The sequence below is a fragment of the Pinus tabuliformis genome, chromosome 7, assembly GCF_031772625.1.
Source record: "Pinus tabuliformis cultivar Carrire ecotype Pingquan chromosome 7, CPIR1, whole genome shotgun sequence".
Lineage (NCBI taxonomy): Eukaryota > Viridiplantae > Streptophyta > Pinopsida > Pinales > Pinaceae > Pinus > Pinus tabuliformis.
Window position 1 is genome coordinate 440,281,317 of NC_142293.1, and position 26,668 is coordinate 440,307,984.

The following is a 26,668-nucleotide window of genomic DNA, read 5'->3' on the forward strand; positions in this document are numbered from 1 at the left end:
ATTGGTTCAAGGAAAAGAAGAAAGCAAAGAAAGGCCAAAAAATTGTGCACACAATTAGTTTTCTTCCTTTTGATATGCTTTGTCTCTCTTTAGTTTGATTTTGTGTTGTTTAATGTCTTTCCCCTTTAAGTCGAACTTTTCCTTTCCATGATAACTACTAGCCAAAAGATGTTTCAACTCTTCAACTAGTTTATACCTTATTTAACATTGCTTTCATTCAGATTGAAAGTCCCAATATGACTGCAGATCCCAAAGGAATAAAGCTGGAAAGGAAATTGTTTATATATTCTTCTTAATTCATTGAATATGAAGCCTTTGAGAGAATTCAAACCATTTCTAATGTACTATTTGTTTTATATCTTTTTCCATCCAAGAAATGTCTTTCATTGTTATCTGTACAATGCACACAATTAGACTTTTACTCTCTCAAGATTGACAAGGCTATATCTTGACAAAGTCCCCTTTATTATTCCATCTTCCTTCTTCTATATTTTCTTACCTGAGCAAGTTGGAAAGGTACCTCCCTATGGATAAACTACTAGGCAAGTCATCATTCTAACCTTATCCTAGAAACAACAACCTTATTGTTGTTATAGGTGTTTCTCACTATTTTGGGCACAACATTTAATATATTTCATTCTTTATAATACCCTTTTTCGCTCTTTGTTTCCACTGTGCATAAGCATCACACAAAAAGCTACTTGGTGAAAACCTAGAGTTGATCTCTCTTCTTCTGAGAAAATTACCACCAACAAGCTATTATCAATGTGTCACTTACCATCATGATATCTATTGTAATGTTCCCGAGAAATTAATTGCCCAAGGGATAAAGCAGCCTATCCAGATGCCCCGAAAGCAGCCTATCATTCCAGTCAATATCTTTGACACATGGTGAATCTCCAAAGGCCACACTCTACTGGAATAATTTTGGGCCTGATGCTAAATGAGCTCACTCACCCTATTTAGACAGTTCTGAGCTTGATGTTGAAAGGCACCCACTCAACTTAGTGATCTTGAGCCTCTAGGACCATGCATCCTAATTTCAGTCAACATACTTGACATAGGAAGAATGACTATCCTCTGTTGGACCATTTTCCTTAATTTTGTTCATACTTGACACAGCGAGAATGTTTGTCCCTAATGTTATCTCACTAGCACTCCCTCTCACAGAGGGAAGTATTCTCAACAAGGCCAAGCTTGTCCTTGAAGTATACAAATTTTTCTCTAAATAAAGGCTTTGTAAGAATATCAGTTATCTGCTCATCGGTATAGATGTATTGGAGCTTCACTACTCCCTTCTGCACCATGTCACAAATGAAGTGCTACTTGATATCAATGTGCTTTGACCTATCATGGAAAACTGGGTCTTCTACAAGCTTCACACAGCTTTGATTATCACAATAGATCACGGTCGGTTCCAACACCTAATCAAATAGTCCTGCAAGTAACTTTCAAAGCCACATTGCTTCACAACTCGCTAAATTGGCTACCATATACTTGGCCTTGGTAGTGTTGAGTGCAACAGACGTTTGCTTCCTGCTCATCCAAGAAATCATAGCAAAGCCCATACTGAAGCAATTTCCAGATGTACTCTTTTTGTCTTCCGCACTCCCTACCCAATCTGAATCTATATATCACTGCAACTATATATCACCGTTTGAGACATATCTCAAATCATAATCAATTGTACCATGCAAATATCTCGATATATGCTTTGTTACAATCCAATGATCATGTCTCGATAGATTGATCTACTTCCGGCACATAGATTGATCTACCAAATCTTACTCAGAGTCTCTTGACTTAGGTTAGTCACCATGGGAGTTGCCATAGATTTATAGTCCATCATTCCAAACTTCTGTAGGATCTTGATAATATACTTTCCTTGACCAAGGAAGATTTCACTAAGCTTCTACCATACTTCTAGCCCCAAATAGTAGTGCATCAACCCAATATCCTTCATATCGAATTCAAAGGCCAACATCCTCTTACATTGAATAATGAGATGCTCTACACCTGTCAGAAATAAGTCATCAACATACAATAATAAAATCACAGGTTCATTCTTCTCAACCTTGATATATATATTTGGATCAGCATCACTTTTGGAGAAACCAAGTCTTGTCAGGTAGCCATCAATTTGAGAATACCAGGCTCTAGGTGCTTGCTTAAGTCCATATAAGGCTTTCTTCAATCTATAAACTTGACTCTTTCCCATGAACCTCAAAACCTTGAGGTTTTTCTATGTACACTTCCTCAATCACACCATTGAGGAAAGCAATCTTTACGTCCATCTAATGTAATTCCAACCCATAGAAGAAATAGAAATAATAGATCTAATAGTAATGTACCTAGCAACTAGAGCAAAGGTCTCATCGTAATCCTCTCCCTCTTTTTGGGAGAATCCTCTAGCCACAAATCTTGCCTTGTATTTGTCAATACTGCCATCCACTGCATGCTTAATCTTGTATATCAATTTGGAGGTCAACACTAACTTCCCTTCAGGTCTAGGCACAATTTCCCATACATCATTCTTCAAAATCTATTGGTATTCTTCCATCACTGCATACTTCCAAACTTGTTGGCTAGCTGCCTCTTCATAGGCAGAAGGTTCAAAATCAATGAGATTAGTCATCAATGCTCCATATCCAAAATACCTCTTCGGTCTCTTGCTTTCCCTGAAGGTGTCGTATCGTGTTGCATGTCCTTCTGCTTCCTGCAAGATAGATCTAAGCCAAGATAGCCTCTTCTTGATTTCTGGAACAACAACTAGATCCATTGGTTCACTAGGATAGGCTGCTTTAGGATAGGATGCTCTAGGAAAATTCCAGATGCCCCGAAAGCAGCCTATTAATGTTCGAGTTTTGCAACATTGATTTCTACTACAAGATTCACACAAGGATAGATATACAATGATTAGGGTCTTGGGTGATTTTAGGTATAATTTGAAGAGAGTGAGTTCAAAGGTCTATATGGCTAAATCTAGAGGGCTTAAATAGATCAAAAGAGGCTCAAATAGGCAGTCAAACACATGCAATCAAGTAATAACATTTTTCTATTATAAACTAGGATTTTAATCTATGTTACTGATATGTTATGCCCAATGGATGGATCGATGAATCCTCAGATTGGAGACGGATACAGATTCGGATCCACGAAGATCTGCCCACCATTCATATGTGGGTAAAACTGTCAACGTCAACACAAAAATCTAAATCCAACATTAGCACAACATTCTACAATGAAAATTTCAACAGACAAGACACCTAAACGAAAAAGTCAATGGACAAACGATAAGAAATGGATTAATTAACTAGTGTTCACGAAAATGGAAAAATCAATGGAGCAAGTAATAAACAAGGGAGTTGGCGGGAAACAATTATTTTTATCTTAGTTCATCAAATTATAAACCTTAATGCAGGACATATTATATACTTTAATGTATATGAGGTAAAGGTTATATGCCACCCACATTTATTTAGATATTCTAATTAATTTTAAACTTTATTTTGAAGTGTAAAAAATAAGTTTTATAAAATATGTTTACTTTAATGCATATGGGGAAATGGTTTTAGGCCACCCACATTTATTTTAATATTCTAAATTCTAATTAATTTTTAAGTTTATTTTCAAGTGTATAGAGTAAGTTTTATAAAATAAGTTTAAAAGTTGCTTAATATAAATATTATAACTAATAATTAATGTTTAAATATGTATATACGATTCATTAATTCTAGTATTATTAAATAGATGATTATTTTTAAAGTATTAGAAAGAAGTTACATATTTAAAAATTTACATATGTTTTGTATTTTAAATAAATTTATTAATGTATAATTAATATTTATAGATGATAAATTGAGTTTAATATTATTTATCTAATAATTAATTATTATATGTAGAAATTATATATTTAAACATTAATATTTATAGATGATACAATGAGTCTAATATTATTTATCTAATAATTAATAATTATATGTAAAAATTATATATTTAAAAATTAGTATATTTTTTATTTCTATATTTATATAATTTTAGTTTTTAAAAATTATAAAATATTTTATATTTGTTTGCACTTGTCATTTCCGGATCTTGGTTTTTCAAACAACTAGCGGATCCATATCTGGATCTGAATCCTGGTAACTTAGGTTTTTAATCAATAACTTACACCATGCAAGTATTTTATAACCGCAATAAGAAAAACAGCCACAAAATCTATCATGAACAATTGTAATATTACGGTTGATCAATGGGTAAACAAGAAATAAATTACAACAATTTTCAATGGTTGAAAACACATATAACAGCAATAGAAACCCTAGACGTCAGCCCTAATTTATGGCTGAAAATGCATGAAGAGTAATATTATTACTTTTCCAATGAATGAATGTAAAGTCCTACCCTAGGACAATAAGGTCCAAGGCAAATAACACTGAAAATTCATGATTTTGTTATAACATAACCCTATTTTACCCCAAAAAACATAAAATGTAAAAATTTAGGGTTTTGTTTTATTTATTTAAGGCTTGGCACAAGAGATAAGACTAGTGTCTTTCTCAATCAAGAGCTAATGGAGTCAAGGAGCAAATAAATCCATGGAAGAGGACCAACGAAAGCGATTTCAAAGTGAATGAGGAAGACAAATGTGTTCCTCAATCCCTTAAACCTAACTTCTTCAATAGAAACTTGCTGAAAATTTTGTTCAAGGAGATGCTAGAGACACAAAACATCAACAACACTTTGGTGAAAATTTCATTAAACCCAGATTCCTCAACAAGTGCAAGACAGAAGAAGACATTTACAATGAATTAGCATGCTTCATTAAAGAATCGCCAATAATCATCCAAGAGAGAGAACCATCCAAAAAAAATGCTCCCCAAGCACTACCCTAGTGCTCCATAGCACACAAGAGTGATTAGACAAGTGGTGTGAATTGACCTCCAAGTGCGACAATCAATCCAAGAAGTTCAACCTCCCTCTACTTATATGAGGGAAGCTAATTCAAATTCTTCTAATTTTAGCCTAAAATCCATAAAATGATATTAAATTATGATTACAAGTTGGATAGGTCACGAACCAACCCCCAAAGATAGCTAACTCAATGATAAAACATAAAAATAAGCCTCATTTAATCCACAAGTGTGAGTTAGAAACACTCTTGCGGTAGTGTCATCCTCCAAAAGGTGCAATGGATGGCTCATGTTGAATTTTGTAGCTATGGTTGGTCTTCATAATTTATATTTTAGCCATTGATGTATTTATAATGATAAAAGTTAAGCATGTTCTTCGTGTCCCTTGCAAAAGAAAAATTTTGAATATGAATTTTGGCTCCAAAAGATTAAGTCAGCCCCACCAAGATGACAAGTCGGCTTGCCCCTTTGGTCACACCCATTTGGCCTCCAAGTCAAGTATAAGTAAAGAGCTCGACCTCATTCAAGAAGGCAATTCGTTGTTCATTTGTTCAAGACAATTCGTGGATTACCTTTAGGTTTATGCAAGTTCTGAGGAAGACAAATCTGAAGCAAACCGAGTACACTTTCTCAGAGGAAAACCGAGAATTGAAATGGATCAATTTCTGGACAAAAGGCCGAAAGTGTGAGTTGATCGAATCTCTCGCAAGAAGACAAAATTCTAATCAAGTAGACCTTTGTGTTGAAGGGCTACTTCTAAGAGGTTTTCACTAGGTGTGACCAAAGTTTATGCTACCAATCAATTTGACTTCCTGACTTGATGTATCTCTATTGAACTTAATGATTTCTATAAGAAAAAGGGGGTTTGGGTTTTTCCCCCATGTGGGTTTTCCCAGATCAAATTAGTGTGTCCTTGTGTGGTAATCTCTTTATGACTCTTCTACTATTTTTGCTTTACTGTTGAGTTCCTCTACGTAATTACTTTATGATGAAAAAGATATCAAGGAAAGACTAGCCTAATGCAAATCATAAGAAGTAATTATCAGTTTGGGATCAGAGGTTATGGTGAAAGAGCAACCTTGAAGTTGAAATCGTCTTTGTTTAGTTCAAGAACACATTCAAAATGAAGGTCGAAATCATCTATTGTTCAGACCAAAAGTTTGTTAAGGAGTATACCAATAAGCCCTAGTCTCAGACCTCAAAATATATATTGCAGTAGGGCAAATGTTATAGAGGTTGAAATAGCCTCAGAGTCCATTATAGTGGGACGAAGTTACTTCAGGTCCCTATACGAAAAATCTTAGGAGAATCCTCAATAGGCAAAGAAACCTCTGATATATGATACGAAGATCTCAGGGCCTAAATCAAGAGATCAAGGCACCTTAGACTAGGTTGCAGATCTAGCATGATCAAATTATGGCTTTTGTTCCAATGTCATGGCCTCAAAGAATCAATAATGTTAAATGAAGAAAGGTCAGCTTACAATTATTTTGGTTTGTGAGATGACTAGGTCACGAATCCACAAGAAGGTTGGTTACAACTTTAAATTCATACAAACCTTGGCCATATGATGATATTATCTCATCAACAATGAGAACCAATGGTAATAGAAGCATAAAAGATGCAATGTACTGACATGATCATTCTAATGCCAAAAAGCCTCAGATGGGAAAGCCAGCAAGTCATTTAGATTTGTGCTTCTATTCTAAAGTCCTTGAATCATACCTCATTAAGATTGCTATGCAAGCTTTTGATGAAGACCTCTGTTACAATGATCAAAGAAGTCAAGTTCCTTAGTTTCGTGTGGAACTGAGATGGTGTCACCTTGAAGAAAATATCCAAAAGATGTTTGTAAGGATTTATGTTTGAAGACATACGAGCAAGTCATCCTTAGTGAGTTCTAAAAGGCACTATATAAGAAGAATTTGCGTTGATGTCCTAGTTCAAATTGTTTTCATGAACCTTATAGCTACCAAAACTAAACATAGTCATGAGTATTTTGGAATATACAATATACATCAACTAAGGAGAAGGGTTGATACAATACAATATTATACACATTGTCGAAGAAGGGCTAATGTTTTAGCATCTATGACAAGGATGAAGTTTCATGCAAAATACAGTTCGATGACAAATATGAAGCATGATCTACATCAAAGGTATGTGTCTACAAAATAAAAGGTATATCACTAAAGTTGTTATCAATGATTTTCCCATTGGCACATTCTTGAAGACTATGTCTAAGGACCAAGTATAGGTCTGTAGAAAACCCTGGAACTATTGATCTAAGTGTATCTTGAAGCTTGAAGATTCATTATAAATTAGTCATGGGACCATAAGGTATTCTTGAAGAAACCTTTAAGGACAATTGAAAGAATCCATTCAGTGAGGAATTGATATGGCAACAAGAAATAGCAAAATTGAATTATGGCTCAAAGCATGACATAGCCATATAAGGAAAATATGTGACCTTCTACTCATGTACAGAAAGGTTGAAGTATGTTGTATCAAACATGTGCCCTTCTTTGGAGATATTGCATTTTGTGCAACTCAACATTGCATAAAAATTGCTTTGGTCCTAAAGTATACTCTTTACACATCAAAGGGAAAAGGAATCTTGCTTATAGTGGAAAAGAGGTTGAGTTCCTCTTCAATATCATAAATCAAAGGCTCTCTCGATAAAGTCATTTGCAGACCAAGGATATAAATGACTAAAGACATATTGGATTGAAGTTTTTGATGATATATGTTGTTACAAAGAAACTATTGATGCCATGGAATACCTTGCATGCTATGCGTACTTGAGTGTTGAGATCCATGAAATCTATTGTTGTTATTGCTACAATTTTATGAAGAAGACGAGCTATTTAGGTTGGTAGGCCAAGGTTGATCATTGACTAATTGATGACAACGATGGATTTTATCTCATGTGAAAGACATAAAGGTTCCAAGCTTTGTAAACCCTAGTAGGCAAAAAGTGTTGGAATAAGAAAACCCTAGGGTTTATGAACAAAACCATCGGATTGGATGTTTCTACTAAAAGAAGAAACCCTAGATCATGTAAGGAAGGAATCACATCATACAGATGAGGTTGATTTGCAACATGGATACAAGAAGACTAAAAGATCAAGAGGGAGTTGTCATTCTCCTCAAAAGATAAGTATTTTATATCTCTCTTTTTTTATCATTACTAATGTTGTTGATTTTACTAATAGTTAGTCTCTTGTCTTTGTATCCTTTGCTTGGTTGTAATTGTTCCTCCATGGCCTCCTAGTGAGGATTGTAGGTACATAGTGATGGCTACCAAGGCTCTGGCAGCAAATGAAAAGATTGGAAAAACAAAGCAAAGCTTGTGACAAGAAGGCTTGTGTTGAGAGATAGTGTTCTAGTTGGAACCTAAGCTCAAAGGGAGCAAACAGATCACCAAGATTGAAGTATGTCTTGATCTATGTCGAAAGGACGTCAGTGGTGGCTTCTAAGATAAGGTATACAATAGATGGCAACTTAAAAGAAGTACAATGCGAAGGATTACCTCAGGAAGAGGGAGAAGATTATGAAACGACCGTCAAGTACACTATGGTTAAAAAAATTATGATACCTGTTGAAAATTACATCAGATGGATGTAAAGATCGTCTTTCTCGATGAAAGATGTGTACATAAGAGCTACCTCAAGCTTCTAAGGTACATGAAGTATTATACTTGCAAGTAGAAGAAAGCTTTGTACAAGGTCCTCAAACTTGATACACTTGGATTGATGGATCAAGGTTGATCCTATATGATTTATTTTCTGACAAAAGCAAAAGAACTCATGTGTTAGGGGAGTTGCATTAACTAGAAAGAATTGCTCTGTAACAGAGGGAGCAGCCAGGGAACCATATTTTAGCTTCAAAGGGAGTTGACCTCTGAGTTCGAAATGATGGACTATCATTGAAATTCAGACTAGATAGTTGATGTGCTCACGACAACAGTGGCAGAGGGAGCAACCAGAATTACCACAACGGGATATGTTTCAGTGTGAGAGGGAGTACCTATAAAGGGCGATAGGAAAGCAAATGCGATGATGGACCCAGTGAAAAGAAGTTGATATGTTTTATGAGCCAAGGCATGTTGCTCAACATGGGTTGGAGTACCATCATGGTACAATCAGTCATGGCAAAGTCATTTATGGTTTGAGATTTGTCTCAAACAATTAAGTACAGCTACAGATTCAGATTGGGTAGAGAATGCTAAAGACAGAAAGATTTCATCAAGATATTGCTTCAGTTTGGGTTTCGTTATAATTTCTTGGATGAGCATGAAGCAATCCTCTGTCACACTTAGTATTGAGGAAATCGAGTATATTATAGCGAGATTGACAAGTTGAGAAGCAGTTTGACTTCAGAGGCTACTTGCAAATCAGGTGCAAGTGATGACCATGATGACAGGTCGAAGCACATTGTGATCAAGTACCACTTCATTCGAGACATGGTGCATAAGGGAGCAATGAAGCTCTAATATATCTCTATTAATGAGTAGATAGTTGATATTCTTGTGAAGCCTCCATTTAGAGCAAAGTTTTTGTACTTTAGGGAGAAGCTTGGACTCATGGAGAATGCCTCTCTCACTGAGAGGGACTACTGATGAGATAGCATCATGCACTGACATTCTCCCTCTGTCATTATGACCTTGGTTGGAGAATGGTTTGATAGATTAGATAGCATCATGGACTGACATTATCCCTATGTCATTATGACCTTGGTTGGAGAATGGTCTAATGGACAGTTATTCTCCTTGTGCCAAAGATTGTGACCAGGTTGGGGAGAATAGTCCGACAAAGGACAGTCATTCTTATAAAGAATGGTCCTAGAAGCCCAGGATCACTCAGTTGAGTGTGTGACTTTTAACATCAGGCTCAAACTCTTCATGATAGGTTGAGTGGGCTCATTTAGCATCAGGCTTGGGATGCTCATGTAGAGTATGGCCGTTGGAGTTTCATGAGTCAAAGATATTGAACAAGATGGTGACCAAGACTACTCTTGGTCAAGTGTATCGACCAGAGTTATGATGAATAGTTGATGCTAAATGTTATGCCATGTGTCAGGTACCGACCGAGTTGTGGCAACTAGTTGATGTTGATGATTTAACATATGTCAAAGTTGCTAACTAGTTCATCGTAATTAGATGATGATGATGCTAACAATGAATTATTATAATCCTTTCTGAGTGAAATTTGTTAAAATGAGAACATCTAGATAGCCATTATGAATACCTCCCTAGCTAAGAGAGAGTGTTGAATTTTGAAGCATTGGTCGATCTTCATAATTTATATTTTAGCTCTTAATGTATTTATAATGATAAATGTTAAGCATGTTCTTCATGCAAGTGTCAAAACAAAATATTAAAGGCATGTTCTTCATGTCCCTTGCAAAAGAAAAATTTTGATTATGAATTTTGGCACCAAAAGATGAAGTTGGCCCCTCCAAGATGACAAGTCAGCTTGCCCCTTTGGTCACACCCATTCGACCTCCAAGTCAAGTATAAGTAAAGAGCTAGACCTCATTCAAAAAAGCAGTTCGTTGTTCATCTGTTCAAGACAATTCGTGGATTATGTTTATGTTTATACGAGTTCTGAGGAAGACAAATTTGAAGCAGACCGAGTACTCTTTCTCTGAGGAAGACCGTGCATTGAAGTAGATCAACTTCTGGACAAAATGTCGAAGTGTGAGCTAACCAAATCTCTAGCAAGAAGACAAAATTCTAATCAAATTGACCTCTACGATGATGGGCTACTTGTAAGTGGTTTTGACCAAGTGTGACCAAATGTTATGTTACCAACCAATTTCACTTCATGACATGATGTATACCTGTTAAAATTAATGATTTCTCTAAAAAAAGGGTTGTTGGGTTTTTCCCCCATGTGGGTTTTCTCAAGGTAAATTATTTTCTTATGTGGTTGTATCTTTATGATCCTTCTGCTACTTTTGTTTTACTATTGAATTCCTCTATGTAATTGCTTTATGATGAAAAAGATCACAAGAAAAGATTAACCTAATGGAAATGATAAGAAGTAATTATCAGTTTTGAGGATGCCCTAAAAACCAACAGCTCAAAGGGGTGCATCTCATCACAAAGGTCGCATGTCCTCATCCAGTGGTGTCCAATCATCAAGTAAGGCTCCCTCATCAAAACGTCATCAACAAACCTGCCCACATCATCCATCCAAGCATCATGAAGGGGGCGTTACGAAGCAAGGGCATGACGTTATCATGCAGAGTAGTGTTACATCCCCTCCAAAGGGGTACCATGTCATCATCATCAAATCTCCTCCAAATTAGGGCAACGTCCATCAAGTAGGTGTAATGTCAGCCTGGCAGCATCTTGTCAACTCTGGGGTACGTCATCTCTCAAGGCAATGTCCTGGCTTTGGAGGGAAATGTTCAAGGTCCTTCAAGAAGGGGAAAGAATCATCAACTATGTAGTGGCCAATGTTGTCAAAACCAGTTGATCCAACCAATTTGGGCCCAAAATCGATCTGGCTCAGGCTTTGGAACTGGAATAGGCTGATTCAGTACCAAACTGGCCAATTCAGGACCACTTCCATATGGTCTGTACCCATGCGAGCCAACTTAAAATATTTTCCTTTTTATATTTTATATTTTTTCATTTGGTTGGCCCACTTCTAATTTCCCCCTAGGCTAGCCTAATATTCAAGCCTATGGCCCTAGTATTTCTACGCAATTCATGGTAATGTTAAATTCTTGAAGTAAAAGTGGCATTCTCCTTTATATTTCATTTTCATCTTTATACTTAAATTTTTAACATTACCATGAAATGACTCAGGATGTTTGAGAATGGTTCCAAACTCATTGGATTTCATATGGAGAAAGTAGAATTTTAGATCTCAATCAAAATCCAGCAGACTTAACAGTTTTTCAAGATGTTAGGATTGGGGGAATTGCAACATTTCCATTGGATTTTTTGTTAAATTTGGACAACTAGGTCCAAACTCCATGTTCTGATGCTCAGATTAAGAGGCTAATATTTTTGTTGGATTCCTCTTTCTGAGAGGTGTAAAATCCATATAAAAATAGTCTTAATCCGATGAGCAGAACTTATATTGTGAATTTATTATTCTTAATAAATTATATGTGCAAGGTCAGCCAGTTTTGTAATGTAGGCTCACATGCCCAACAGATGTGTCACACACCCTCATTGATGGATATATATACAGGAAAAGTTGGAGAGAATTTCATCACAACTAAACTCACATCTTCCTCTCTCATCTTAGAGAGTACGCTACCTGGAGGACGAATTTCAGCCACACGTGGGAAGGACGAAGAGGACAGACCGTACGGATTTTCTGCTGCTAGGGTTTCTGCTGCTAGGGTTTCGCAGAAAGTTTGACCAGCGTTGACTTTGGTCAACGCTTGGTCCAATCAAGCTGAAAATTGGTGGAAAGTTCGATTTTTGAAGGCCGTACTATCTGGCACAAAAATCGAGGTCAAAGGGTTGACCGTTTTGCTGCTGCGTTGACTTTTAGCTTGCTGCCCCTGCGTTGACTCTTCAGGACAGCGTTGACTTTTGTAGAATTGACTTGGGTTGACTCATCTACTAGTTGGAGGGATCTTGTGACACATCTGGGCTGGCTGACCAAAGGAGACTTTGCTGGTTGAAGCATCCTGTTGACTGCCGAAACGAACACACACATTTTTCCTGTTTCTGATTTGTCTTCTGTAAGATCTGCTTATATGTTCTATCTGCATTTTGCTTAACTACTTGTATGATTGCTGTGAGAAAAGTGAAATTGCTCTTAGCATAGAACATCTACAAAACTTAACATTTTTTCATGTATGAGGGTATGGAACTAGTATTTAATCAAGAGCACCAAGCCCTCTATACACTTTGATGTTAGTGGCATTGGTTGTCGAAATCCTCATCATGACTCTACTAAAAATGTACCCATCACTCAAAAAAAATCTTTGACTTCACATGATGCTTTTTCTATCTTATTTTAATTCTTAGAGGGCTATATTGATGACAAAGATCCCAATATAAATAATGATTTTGATGATATGTAGGCATTTGTTGTAGCATGATTTTTTTTGGATGCTAGAGGCCATCTAGAGCCTATTTGCTGATGTATTTTTGGTTTAGAGATGCATTGCACTCAATGTTATTTTGGTTATATGCACCCTTACATGCTATATAAATAAGAAATTTTGCTCATTTGTGTATAAATTGTCTAGATTCATATGGATGCACACATATATATATATATATATATATATATATATATATTCTTCAAAATTTTGAATATTTTGTGTTTTTGGTCCATAGGTTTTTTGGTCCAGTCTTTTTATTAATTTCAGTTCAGTTCCGACCAATTACTAGTCCACAAGGTTTTCTGGTTTGATTCTGATAACTTTGGATGTGGCACCCAAAGGTCAACACTCCTCAAGAAGCGGTCATTGTCCTAGGTTAAAGTGCTCAATGGATTCATCAAGTGGGGTTGGATGTCCTCTCGAGAGAGAGGCATCATACAATCACTCAAGGGATGGCAATAGTTCCTAGGAACAAATATCTATCAACACACTCACAAAATCAAGTGATATCAATATCATACGTGAATAAATCATAAGAGTATCAAAGTAGCCCACATTCAATTTTAAAGGCATCAAAGTACTTCACAAAAGAAACATCTTCAAATTTCATCCAAGAATATGATTTGTAAACATGTTATCTTGCCTAGGTATGGAACGGGTATCACAACACCTTCTTAGTTGCTTCGAAGCCTAAGGGGAGGAACAGTTCCTATGTTGACCCATCAATCAGTAGTTGTAAGTGATCAATGACATGACATAGTTGTTACTTCATGGAGGATGCCACTGTCTTGTTACAAAATCCACGACATCATTAAGCATTATGATGCGAAGAGGGAGCAATCGTGGGACCTGTGTTACCCGTTTCCTCGACCTATTATTACCACCCTTTTCGTGTCTCTTTTTCATCACTAATTTTTGCATATATAGTTTGGAATACAAGCTTTCATTGATTCATCATTGACCCCTTAAAGATAGAGCATTTCCTTGCTCATTAGAGTTGGGATATTCAATGTTGCTTTTATTTACAAAGATCAAGATTTTATACAGCAACTGGCTAACGGCTAATGAGTGGGAAACAACTCAAGCTAGTCTTTTTTCCAGGCACTTTAATATATCTTAACCATTTTTTTGTTTTATCTTCATGACTCGTGCTCTTTCTTTTATTTCTACTACATCAACCTCTCAGGGAAAAGTTCCCAATCCCCTACGCATGAATGAGGAAACAGGGAACCCATAACAGTAACAAATAGCAATCAACCTAAAGATGGGACATGGATACAGTGGCTAGACGAAAAGTGTGAAGTATGGATTTCCATGGACACACATCTATGCCCCTCCTAAATAGTGAAAAGAAAGCCCTCAAGGAAGGTCACACTAGACAAAGGGAAAGGAATAACCACCAAGGTGAAGCATGGGAACAAGAATACAACCAAAAGCGGTCTATCATCCAATTCAACCTATGATTCATATTAGAATACTCTTAAACATTAAATGAAAGCCTTTGATTATAAAAATGGTTGATTTACCTTACAATGGATGACCCATCTTCATCTGATGAGTAGCCTAGATGTTATGAAGCACTGATCGAAGCATGACTAGAGGACTTTCGAGGCTAGCTATATGTAGAACGCATAGAGTTGTTGGCTTGCAAGTTGATCATAATAGGGGAAGAAATGTCTCCTAGTGCTTACCCACTTAGGTGGGTAATAGGACACTCACATCACTATTATGACTTGTACAGTTTAATTCCATTGACCTATTTTTAGCCACTTTTAGACATCAATAGGATTTATCTTTCTTTCTATTGGTCATTGCACCTTAATTACATAGAGGGTTACACTCATGGGGTGAGAAACATATAAAAACACCTTCACAAATTCATGGTTTACAAGTTGGATATGGTTATTGCACTCCTAGGTCAAGTCATTACACTTCTAGGACCAAATAAAGCAAAAACTTATCACTAATACTAATTTGCAACAAGGCCATTGCAATAACAGAGCTCCTTGATATCCCTATCACATAGACACTCCCCAAGAATGGTGTGGTAATAAATCAAAAGTGATGATTGTGTTATGAATATAATATAAATAATAATAATCATAATAATGACCCATTAAATAATAATTAGTTATTGAAGGGACATGTCCCAAAGAACCTGACTATTCTTGAAGAGGCACCTTGCCTAGTATAAAAGCAAGGCCCTCATTTGTAACATCGACATCTCATATGACTTGTATGCATGGATACTTTTATATTCAAGATATTCTAAATATTTTGCTACGTATACAAACCTTGTTCGTTACATTGGCATCATAGTCTCGTTCTTCGATCTCAGCCTTTGGCCATCAACTCTTCATCATGTTCATTGTTGTTCGATTAAGGCTTTTAGCCACACAAGTTTTGGAAGTTCTCCATTTTGCGGTCGATCCCTTAGCCATAGCGAAATTTAAAAAAAAAAAATATATATATATATATATATCAAAAAGGAAGAGAATATATAGTATTTAAAAAAAAAGGAAAAAAAAAAAAAAAAATATATATATATATATATATATATATATGTTTTAAAGAAAAATTATTATTAAAAAATTTCCAAAAATATATATATAAATAAAAAAGAAAGTTATATAAGAAATAAGACCATCATCCGCAACTGCAACCACAGCCACTTTAGACAAGCTGCCACTACCACCACCTTCGATAGCCTGTTAGCTTACCTGCTACCGTTGCTCACTTTTTCATCACCACAACTGCAACTGCCACCGTACGCTACACAAATCATCCGCCAGACCCCTACTCGAGCTATACTTCATGTTAGTCATACAACCAGCCCATACGCAATGTACATCCATCTTAAATCATCAAATAAGCTACAATGTTGTCCCTGATTGTGCTGGGTACATCCACGATAAAAGTCAAACCACCCAATCATGCCTTCATGTGTTGCGTTCATCTGTGGGCATCCACAAAAACAGTAAGTTACTGTGGCCGCCAATTCACATCAGTGATTGGGAAGGGCAAACAAATGCGAATTGGTTGCACGTAGAAGAATATAAGTGAATTCTTTTATCACTGGAGTTTGCCAAGGCGGCTCTTCTCTTATTATGGTGCAGTGAGATTAGTCTCCTAAATTGAAACTACTAAGACAAGGACCGTAGAAATCGAATATGATAAAAGTCATGACCCTTTATATATGACAGTTCGTGTGACTTGTGTTATAGTAAATTTTGAAGGGTTTATTTAAAGATGATAAAAAATTTGCAATTATATATATATATATATATATATATAGTGAGGTTTTAGAAAGGTATTTTTAGAAAACCAATTATTAATTAGGGGAGTCAAAAAGTTGAATAAAATAGATATAATTAAAACCAAGTATTTTTCATAGAAACTAAAGGATAGGTTTATTAAGTGAATAAAGTAAAGTATTTTATTTTCAAATACAAAAATATTCAAGGAAAAGGAAATACAAAAGGTTATAAAATATAGACTGAAATATATTTCAAACAGGGTTACCTTTAAAACCCTAAGCTCATCTTGACAAAGAAAAATGGTGTCAATCGCTAATGAAAAGGAATGAATTATAATTCTACATTTTGGACCAAACGTTCATATTATAAAATAGAATTTGAGTATTCATTGGTTTTAAAAATCGCACAACATTTTGTCCAACATGTCAGAAATTGTTTACTTTGGAAGAATATCAAGGTAATACATAGACACAAATTAAAAGATTAAAGGAAGAACTCGAAGAACGTCGAATCAGAAAGAAATATAAAGATCCCAAAGGTCATTTTTACAAAGAATCAAAAGAAAATAATGAAAAAATTTGGCGTCTAAGGGACCATAGTCAAAAATTACTTGTGAAGGTCAAGAAGTCCAACGCTACAAAGAAAAAAATAGAAAAAGAAAATGAATGTCTCGAGAATAAATTCAATTAGAATCTATCAAAAAATGAAGAAGAAAATTTACGCTTAAAAGACATTAATCAAAAGTTATTAGAACAAATCAAAGATTTTAAAGATGAAAAACATGAACGTCAAAACACTAAAAATAAGTTTGATGAATCAAAAACTGAAGAACTCTTATGTCTCAGAAATCATAATCAAAGTCTACTCACTCAAATTAAGAAACATAAAAACGATAAGAAATCATTGAAAAACAAATTAGAACTTATCAAGAAAACAGTATCAAAGTCTTCAGACATAATAGTCCAAGTTGAAGAAAAAGGACGCATACCGATTCAGTCAATATCACAACTCAAGAAGATGACAAACCAGTTGAAGTAAAAACATATTCAATTGTTGCAATTCAGACGATGAAAATTCCAAGTGAAGATTATGCAACCAACTCAACAACATCAGTACCTAAAGTAAATCAAGAAATTGCCATACACATGATAAGGGAAAATCAAATCACAAAAACTCCTTGTCGACATTTGAATTACAAGAGCAAACATCTCAATCAATCCGTGTATTTGTATCACATAGAATAGAAACTGTTACCGCTCAAACTAGCAAGAAGCCTAAAAGCGACTTCTAAAGGGGCAACTGCTAGATCAATGGCAATTGTGGAGACTTAGCCCATTGTCACCTCAGCTAAGACTCCCTGCTCTTTACGGACTTTCATCGATGGGAGGAGACCTGGTATATAGAAAGTCACTTGTGAAGGACGAATCAATAAATAGATGTGAAGTGACCTTAATGATACTTTCCCTAGAAGGAGGATAAGAATGGAGCGTGCTTGCTTGGAGAAGGTGATGGGACCAGCTCTCGTCCTTCTGTCCGGATGTAAATGTTTGATTAATTGAATTATTAATGGAATCATTTTTTTGGATATCCGACGGTTGTTTGATATTTTGTTGTGTTTAATTGTTTGGTACGAGTTTGGTTGTGAGGGAGACACCTGTCTCTACCTCGGATTCCGTCCTCCCGCCTTATGCTATGCTTGAAGCCCTAACACTCCACTTACCTTGTCATTTTTTACTTTCGTTTGGTTGCACTGAGAGGTTCTGCACTCTGGTTTTCCCCTGTGATTTTTCATAGGGTTTCTTGGTGGCACTTTGTCTGTATTCCTCGGTCACGGCTCTGCTCAGTTCGCTGGGCTTTGCTAGTGTAATGTTGTTGTCTGTGGCTTTCCGTCCACCGGTCTACTTGAGGGTTTCCGAGCTCGTCTCTCGGCGTTCTGCAAGTGGTCTCCTCTATTCTGAAGGCTCTATGGGCGCAATTAATGGTTGCCTCCTCTTGAGTGTATTTGTGTCACTGTTGTTTTTGATTGTTGGTCCAATGACTTCACTGCTTAACTTGTCCACTGGTCACTGTGTTTCCAGGTTGCGGTCACGAGGTGACCCAGTGTTCAGCGTCTGCTCGTCGGCTAGACACAAGTAAGCTCTCCCTCTTTGATTCAGTTCCCACTTTTCATTTTCTGTCGGTGCTAACAAGTTGTGCTCCTTGTGAACAAGTTCCTTGTTGGTTCGTGGCCTGTCGAGACCTCTCCTTCATGCGACTTTGGCTCCTCTGGTAAGTATGGGTTACAAACCCTTGCTTTGTTCCTATTCTTCAATTAGGGATTTTTTTTATTCCTCCCGTTGTTAACTGTTTTGAACTGTGGTTGTAGGTGGATGTCAGGCGTTACAGTTGTGGGACTCGGCTCCTCTCGCGACTTTCTAGACCGGGTAGGGTCTTTCCATGATATTCGTGTTTGGCATCTATTGATAGTTCTGGGTCTTGGTTACAGGCTTCGGCCTCTCTGTCGGTCCCTTATGTCAACACTTTTGTCATTGTAATGGGTAGACAGGTCTTTTGGTTTTAACTTGGGATTGTGAGAATTGAACTCGTCCTCAAGGTTTCGAACCCAGGTTTCTCTGTCTATTTTGTAATATGAATTGTCCTAACTTTGGACTGTAAATGAATTTAAATACTTCTGTGATTTGCTTCTATCAATATTTGCAAGGAAAAATAATGCGTGCTAATTTATGTGGTAACTGGTCGTAGATGTTTTCTTCTCGCTGGGAATTTGGTTGTGCTTGTTATGAAACCCTCTGTTAGTTTTCTTTATCACGTGCTCATTGCTCTTCAGGAACTGTAGGTAGTTGTTGTGAATAATTGTTGGTTCTTCAACAGTTGTTTCTTCCATGTGTTTGTTATAATGCTTCCACCGGATCTCTGTTTCGCTGACTCTGATATTCTGGATGCCTGTTAAAAAGATTAATCTGCCAATTCTTGTCTCTGTTTAGAAATACACTCAATTCATTTTAAGAACAGAAAGTAAATATAATCTTGCTGCAAATGGACTCAGATGATTTCGAAAATCTCTTGTATGTTTCTATTCTTCTTTTGGCTGTAATGGAAATCAACCTTTACAATGTTCCATTTTTTCCTTTTGTATGATTTGTTGAACAGTTTTGAAAACTGTCAACAGTTACATGTACTTACCATCAGTAGCTGTTAATTTCTGTTTGTCTAAATTCTAGAATTAATTTAAAAACAAAAAGTCTTTTTTTTTTAAACATCATAACAAAAATAAAACAGAACTTGCTATCATATCCTAAATTTTAGTAACTAAGGAAATTTTTTAAAACTCAGGTACAGTGACCTATGAACCTGTCAACCTGTGAGACAAACACTTCCTCTTGTTCACCCCTAGTTGGATGCTACTGCATCAGAAGGAGGTGAGGATTTAAGGGTTAGGTTAAGGGAATATGGCTTGTAAGGGAGTTTCCCAATCCTTAAAATCCTTGCAAAACTTGGATTCTCGAGTTGTCTTGGAAGAATTGTCTTTGACAAGAAATGGGACCACACGGAGCCAAGTGGACCCAGCCTAGGTTAAGGTTGTGGATTTTAGCAACCAATGATGATCTTAACCTAAGCAAGGAAGGGGAAAGGATCTAAACAAGAGTTTCCACTTAAAGGTGCAAAATTGATCCTATGAGGTACTAGCCTAGGGAACATTAGGGCAAAGTTTGGCCTAAGGGCTAGGGCTTGGTATATCTAGCAATCCCACCATCGGAATTTCTTCAAATTTGGAGGAGACCTTGAGGACACACTAGCGCAGTAGGGGCCAAGAGATCGAACTTTTTCTATGGGTATTTTGTGGAGAAAATGATGCCCTAGGTGTCCCAGCGTGGTTAGACCTAGAAAAGAGGGGGGGAAGGCGAAAAAAGAGGTTTTAAGGTGATCACCTTATGGTGGATCAATCCCTAACTCCTTTGGGGATAAGGAGTCAAGAAGAATTATGAGAATGGATCTCGTTTCTAGTTCAAGGAGGCTTTAAGGCAACTTCGTTTAGCTTTAGGGCAAAAAGAGAGTGACCTGAAAACGTTTATACTTCGTTTGCAAATCAAGATGGCTTGTCAAGATAACTTCGATCTCTAGGAAAATTCATTCAACAAATATGGCCCATACATAGAGATATGCTATATAGAAACATAATTCCACAATGAAGCACTAAATACATGCAGCGATTAGCCCTAAAATAGCAAAAATCCCATGACCAATGTATGTGACAAAGTAAAAGAAAATAACATCAAAATTATACTTGCAGAAACATATAAAATGCAAGAAGCTCCAAGATAAGAAAATGCAATCCAAACATCATAATTCATCCATGCTCCAATTTTGTCCACCAACAAGGAAATGCAAAATTCTCAAGAGAGAGAATGATCTAATCCAAGTGATGATACAAAATGAATTCATGCCTCTCCTATTCATATAATCATTAGGAGTTCGAATTACCTAATTTGAGCCTACATTAGCCTAATGTGCAAATAACTATTTTTTGGTGACGAGCCCACCAAACTAGCTCGAAAACAAAATAATAAGCCTCCCAAGACATCGAATAATCAATAATGCATGTCGTTGGGCTCTCTAAGAGGCCTGATGAAGTCCATAAGTGCCAGAATGATGAATTGGGCTTCCAAAAGAAATGGACAAGGGGTTGGCACCTTGTTCTCCATATAGTAAACATGTGGTGCCCCTAATGGCTGTGAGGGCACACAAGTGACCTCATGGGTCTCCAAGTAAGTCGAAGATGCCTGTAAACCATCTGTAAGGGCTCAAATGATGGTGAAAGTGATGCCACATCAACATACAAGTCCTGGGTCATCTGCCAAGTGCATGGTACAACTGTGGGGTTGGTTGAGAGAAGGTGAACCAGGTGCATCTTCCTCGTCCAATAGGTGAATGCCAAACAATCTCTAAACATCTCTGGGGATCCATGGAGAGTTGTCTATTGTTGTGGAGGCCCATGGCTCTCAAAACGTACCCTACATGTGCCAATGTAACCCTCTAGACGGTTCGGACCCTGTATAGGGAAACCAAACCCAAGATGGAGACCATCTGCAATCCTGCATAAGATCCAATGCGTCCCCTAGCCTTCCAATACAACAAGTCATCAAGGAAATTAAGTAAAGGAGCTTACAAACCATAGACAACAGGTGGGGACTTCATAATGGCATGCCCTTCCATAATGGACTTTGGTATGTGCCAATGTCTCCAAGCTCCAAATGGGGGTTAACCAAGTATCCCATTAGGTGGTTTCCACTTCTAAAGGGGATAATATGTCCAAGGTACATCCTTTAAAAGGCGGTGGCAAGTTATAAAAGGATGAATGGAGCAGGGAATGAAAAGGGGCAGTCGTGGGCACATGCTGGGGTACAAGGGTAGCTAGTAAAAGGGAAGCCCACACTTGGGTATATAATGTATAGGAGGGAGCAATCATGGTACATGAGGTGCCCCGACCTTGATTTTTCCACCCTTCTTTATATGCCTTCTGCCTTTTTATGATTTTTCTTTAATTAATTGCTTAGGGCTCAAGGGGTAACAGCATAATGTGTGAGATGTAGCAGTGGATACCCCTTTTTGGCAGGACAGTTCATTGCCCACCAGGGGTTGGGACAATCATGGGTTCCTAAATGATAAAGGAGGCTCATATAGGGCTTGTAGGAACCAGGATGATGGTCATGTTGATGGGGTAGAGATCATGTATTGGCTTTTTTCCACGTGCTAAATGTGTTTCTCCCATCCATCTTTTGCATTTTGTGGTACATTTTCCTATTGAATGTGACCAATTATGCTTTTGTTTTTCCTTTTAGCTGCATCAACCTCTGGGGCATCATTTCAGGTTTGACCCAAGGTGTGGACAAGGGGAAGAGAAAAGCTAACCCTATGTGGACCCAGTGGAGGAATGTGGACCCAGGTGGGAGAAATGATGAATTGGGTTATAATGAGTGGAAAGGGGGCAATATATGTGGACGAGGGAGTGGGACCATGCAACTAAAATCAAGATTTCCCATGAAATAGCATCCCTAAAGCCAAAGGGTCAGTAAAAGAGATCCCACGGGACTAGAATCCAAGGTTAACATCCAAAAGGGGTCTAGGGGACCATATTATGCTTTTGCTTTTCCTTTTAGCTGCATCAACCTCTGGGGCATCATTCCAGGTCTGACCCAAGGTGTGGACAAGGGGAAGAGGAAAGCTAACCCTATGTGGACCCAGTTGAGGAATGTGGACTCAGGTGAGAGAAATGATGAACGGTTTTATAATGAGTGGAAAGGGGGGCAATATATGTGGATGAGGGAGCAGGACCACGCAACTAAAATCAATATTTCCCATGACATAGCATCCCTAAAGCCAAAGGGTCAGTAAGAGAGATCCCACAGGACTAGAATCCAAGGTTAACATCCAAAAGGGGTCTAGGGGACCATAGCACATACCTAGCCCATTCTTTCCACTGAAACCCCCAATTAATCCATTCCCAGAAGTGTCTATGATAAGCAAACTATAATACTCAATTACCAAATGACAAGGCATACCTTTGGGTTCGGGAGGCCCATCTTCAAACATATGATCATGGCAGATGGGTGAGGGACCACGTGGTTGGCTCATGTGGCAAAGAAGTGGCACAATGAGCTAGTCAGTGGCCGCAAGGGGCTGTTGGCTGTCGGCTGAGGACCATCTTGGAGAAAAAATTTCTCCTAGGGATATCACCCACAAAATGGTGGGTAACAGAAACAACAAACTTATGTTCCAAAGAATATTGATGTCTACAAAACCTAGTCTTATGATAACAATTTATTCCAGCTATCAAATAATTGCAAAGCTCCACAGAAGATTGATTTAGGATAGTTAGATCCCTTCTCAATTCAACAATTTTGTTTATCACTTAGAGGATCCTATCATCGAAGATGACAACTTGAAGAATTTGGAAAGATGTGAATGGATTATAAGACAAAGAAATAGATGACACGCCTTGTCAGCAATAAGATTTGAGGACAAAGCTTCTCTAAAGAAGGAAATGTTATGAATATAATATATAAAAATAATATAAATAATAATAATGACTAATTAAATAATAATTAGTTATTGAAGAGACATGTCCCAAAGGACATGACCATTCATGAAAAGGCACCTTGCCTAGTATACAAGCAAGGCCCTCATTTGTAACATCGACATCTCATATGACTTGTATTCAAACATTCATATATATTTATTATCCTAGGATGGATACTTTTATATTCCAGATATTCTGAATGTTCCACTATGTATACGAACATTATTCGTGACAGACTACCATATGGGAGGAAAAGTAGGGTATTTATATATCCAAGGCCCAATACCATAAGCATGATTGGTTGACATGCAATGTGATCCAGCCCTTCAACTATGACCTGTCAATCTGCCATACTATGCAACTTTTAAGACCCCCATCTTACATCAACAAATAATTCTACAATGTGGCATTTACTGCAAGATGAGGCTAAGGGCCTTTTTCTAGTTTAATAACTCTTACATACATCACACCCGATCCCTAATTATCTAGATCAAACACTATAGATGCCACTTGGGCATCTATTATTGTTTCTACAGGCAGACTGCTTGAGCTATAACAATCTTCAGCTAGCAGACCTTTCCTCGTGAGGCTATCAGGGAATTCTCGTAGTTAACCTCAACATAAATCAGTTGCTAGACCTCTGCCATTCAGTTGACCAGTCGATTATCACCAAGTTCTTTCTGGCAGCCTCAAGTATCAGGAAAGTTTTGGGGAATCTTCTTGACTCCCAACTAGGTTTTCACAGTCAAGTCATCTTAGCACTATAAATTCCCCTAAGGGCATCAAAAAACAATTGATCGGTGCCTTCTCTATGGTTGACGGTCCAACAAAGACATCTTGATTCTTCATCATCTTCCTCCTTTACCTCCATCTCTATTTCTGATGTGGTGGTTGAGGCTTTCTCTTCCCCCTCTCATTCGATATTTACTTATGCTTATAGCCCTCTATCATGTTGTATCTAGGATTATGCTTTTGGCTACTTTTCACGTTGACTGCTCAGCTTACTTTATACTTGACCTTTTAGCTTTAGGAGTTATTTTTGCACTACGACAGTTTGTCACTACTGAATGATACTTTTGGGTCCCACAGACCTACCTTTTTGGTCATAGCTGGACAGAAATTTATCTTATCTTCTATGAATAATACTTGGTAGAAGTGTTCAAATGCAATCATATCTCCCGCATATCTTAAGACAACAGTGTTGCAGACTGTATCAAGGGGTTAATTTTCAAGACAACTTCTGGTAAATTAGAGGGAAAACAGAGGTTTTGTAAACCTTCAGAACTGTTGTTATGGTAGTTCTTCACTTCAAATAGGATATGTAAAATGTTTAGACTTTAAACTTATGCCATATGTCATTCTGATGCAAGAGGGTGTAGCCATATAATTTAAACTAGATTTAACTATTAAAATTGCTTTTTATGGAAAACGGTGTTCATTTTCTTCAGACTAAACAGTTGTTTTTTATATGAATTAAAAGTTAACAACACTTCATATTCAGATTTGGGACAATTTAGAAGCATCTATAGATCCAAATTATCCAATAAAACAAGGTAAATAACCAATGCAAATGAGAAACCAATAACCAAATGATCCATCTCATAATAAGGATTATCTAAGTAATGAAAAAGATGAGAATGTTAAGATACCAGTAAGTCAAAATCTAGTTCTTTGGGTGATTTTTCATCTGTGATAGGAACTCGCTCATAGTGAACAAGGTAACCTTCACCTTGCAATTCTTCATAAACCTGAAAGAAATATGGAATAAGTTTTAAATGTGAAACTAAATTCAAATGCAACAAATAGAATAGAAAATAGTGAAATGTACCTCCAAAGGTGTCTGTACTGAGTCTTCACTGATTGGTTCCCACTGGTCTACCATTTGACCATCTGGCAACTCATCCGTGACAAGAATTTTGTTTGCATAACTGTCCAAAAGAAACCATGGATAATTCTCAGCAAAAATCCGATGTATTTCAAAATTCACATAAAAACCTTAGAAAATTGGCACTATCATTCAAAAGGGATCTACCGTGCAGCTTCACCCAGTATGTCCTCTTTCAAGCGAGCTTCCATTTCCTCAACTCTAACTCTATTGATTCCCTGATGGCAAAATAATGTACTAGTTAAATTTGCCAAAATAGGCAGGTGAGTCCCAAAACCAAATAACCATAAATACAATTAACGCCATGCCATTCAAACTTAAAATTCATTGTAATGATTATGGAAAAAGGTTTAAAATCATAATTCTACTTGAAGATTTTACAGCTAAGGAAACAAAGTGAGCCACCTTATGCCCCTAAGCATTTCAAACAAATAATAGGCTCTTCGATTTAGAGAGCTTTCAGTTAGTAAATGAACTACTTGAATTCACAATCATCTTTAGTGAGAGACACAGAAAAAGAAGTTACAAAATTAGACACAGCTGTTGTAAAACAGGCTGTTAGGGCTATAAAATATGTAAGCAATAAGTATTATCGCACTTCCTTTCTACAATAATAGATCTACAAATGCCCGCCACACATGCATCTAGAAACATGGTCAAAAGTGCAACATCCATGTGAAGAAGTTTCTTGCAAATGAAAAAAATGATAATAATTAGTCTACATTAATGGTTCACAATATTATTAATAATAATAATACTATATACTTATGGTAACGTCTAGTTCAGACCCTTAGGATCAATGTGTTCGTGTCATAGTTTTAAAACTCGGACTCGGAACAGGCCGAGGGTTGACTCCGACTCGAACTCCAATTAAGTATCAACTCAGCCTAGTTGATTTCAATGACTCGGTCTTCGTAAAAAAATACATTAAATATTTATTTTTTATGAAAAACATATTTTTAAAAATTTTCATTCATGTTTCCAAACTCAAAGCATTAGAATAATAGATAGAAGACAACATATGATCAAAGTATGTTCATGAATACATCTATTATACCAAAATGGCACCCAATGCATTGTCCAATACATGTAATAGATAGAGATTAGAACAAAAACACATAACCAATGATGCTCCAAAAACCAACTCCTCAATGGAAAATGCTACTCCAAAAAACAACTCCTCAATGTTGCTACAAAGATCACCCAAGAACCTCCTCAATGCTGCTCCAAAGACCAACTCCAACTGCTCACAAACTCCTCACAAATGCTCACACAAATGCAATGAGATAGCTATGAGGAAATACGAGGGGTTGGGTCACCTTTATAGGCGTGGGAGAGGGGTAGAGAGGCTAGGAAATAGTTTATACAGAAAAAAATGTGATTTCAAGTCTACCCAACCCGCATTTTTTCCTTGTCACTGATACCAGCTGATTTAAGTCGAGCTCGATCGGTC

General features: G+C 36.9%; 1 protein-coding gene across 1 annotated transcript in view; it reads right to left on the bottom strand.

The window, feature by feature from the left end:
- The window catches only part of LOC149247863 (metal ion-binding protein), a 359,567-nt gene that overhangs the window by 268,292 nt on the left and 64,607 nt on the right, over nt 1-26,668 (bottom strand). Inside the window, exons 4-6 of the mRNA XM_089458307.1 lie at nt 25,363-25,433; nt 25,159-25,258; nt 24,980-25,078 (exon numbers count right to left, since the gene is read on the bottom strand). Of these exons, the coding sequence (XP_089314433.1) occupies nt 24,980-25,078; nt 25,159-25,258; nt 25,363-25,433 (270 nt within the window). The remainder of the gene's footprint in view (nt 1-24,979; nt 25,079-25,158; nt 25,259-25,362; nt 25,434-26,668) is intronic.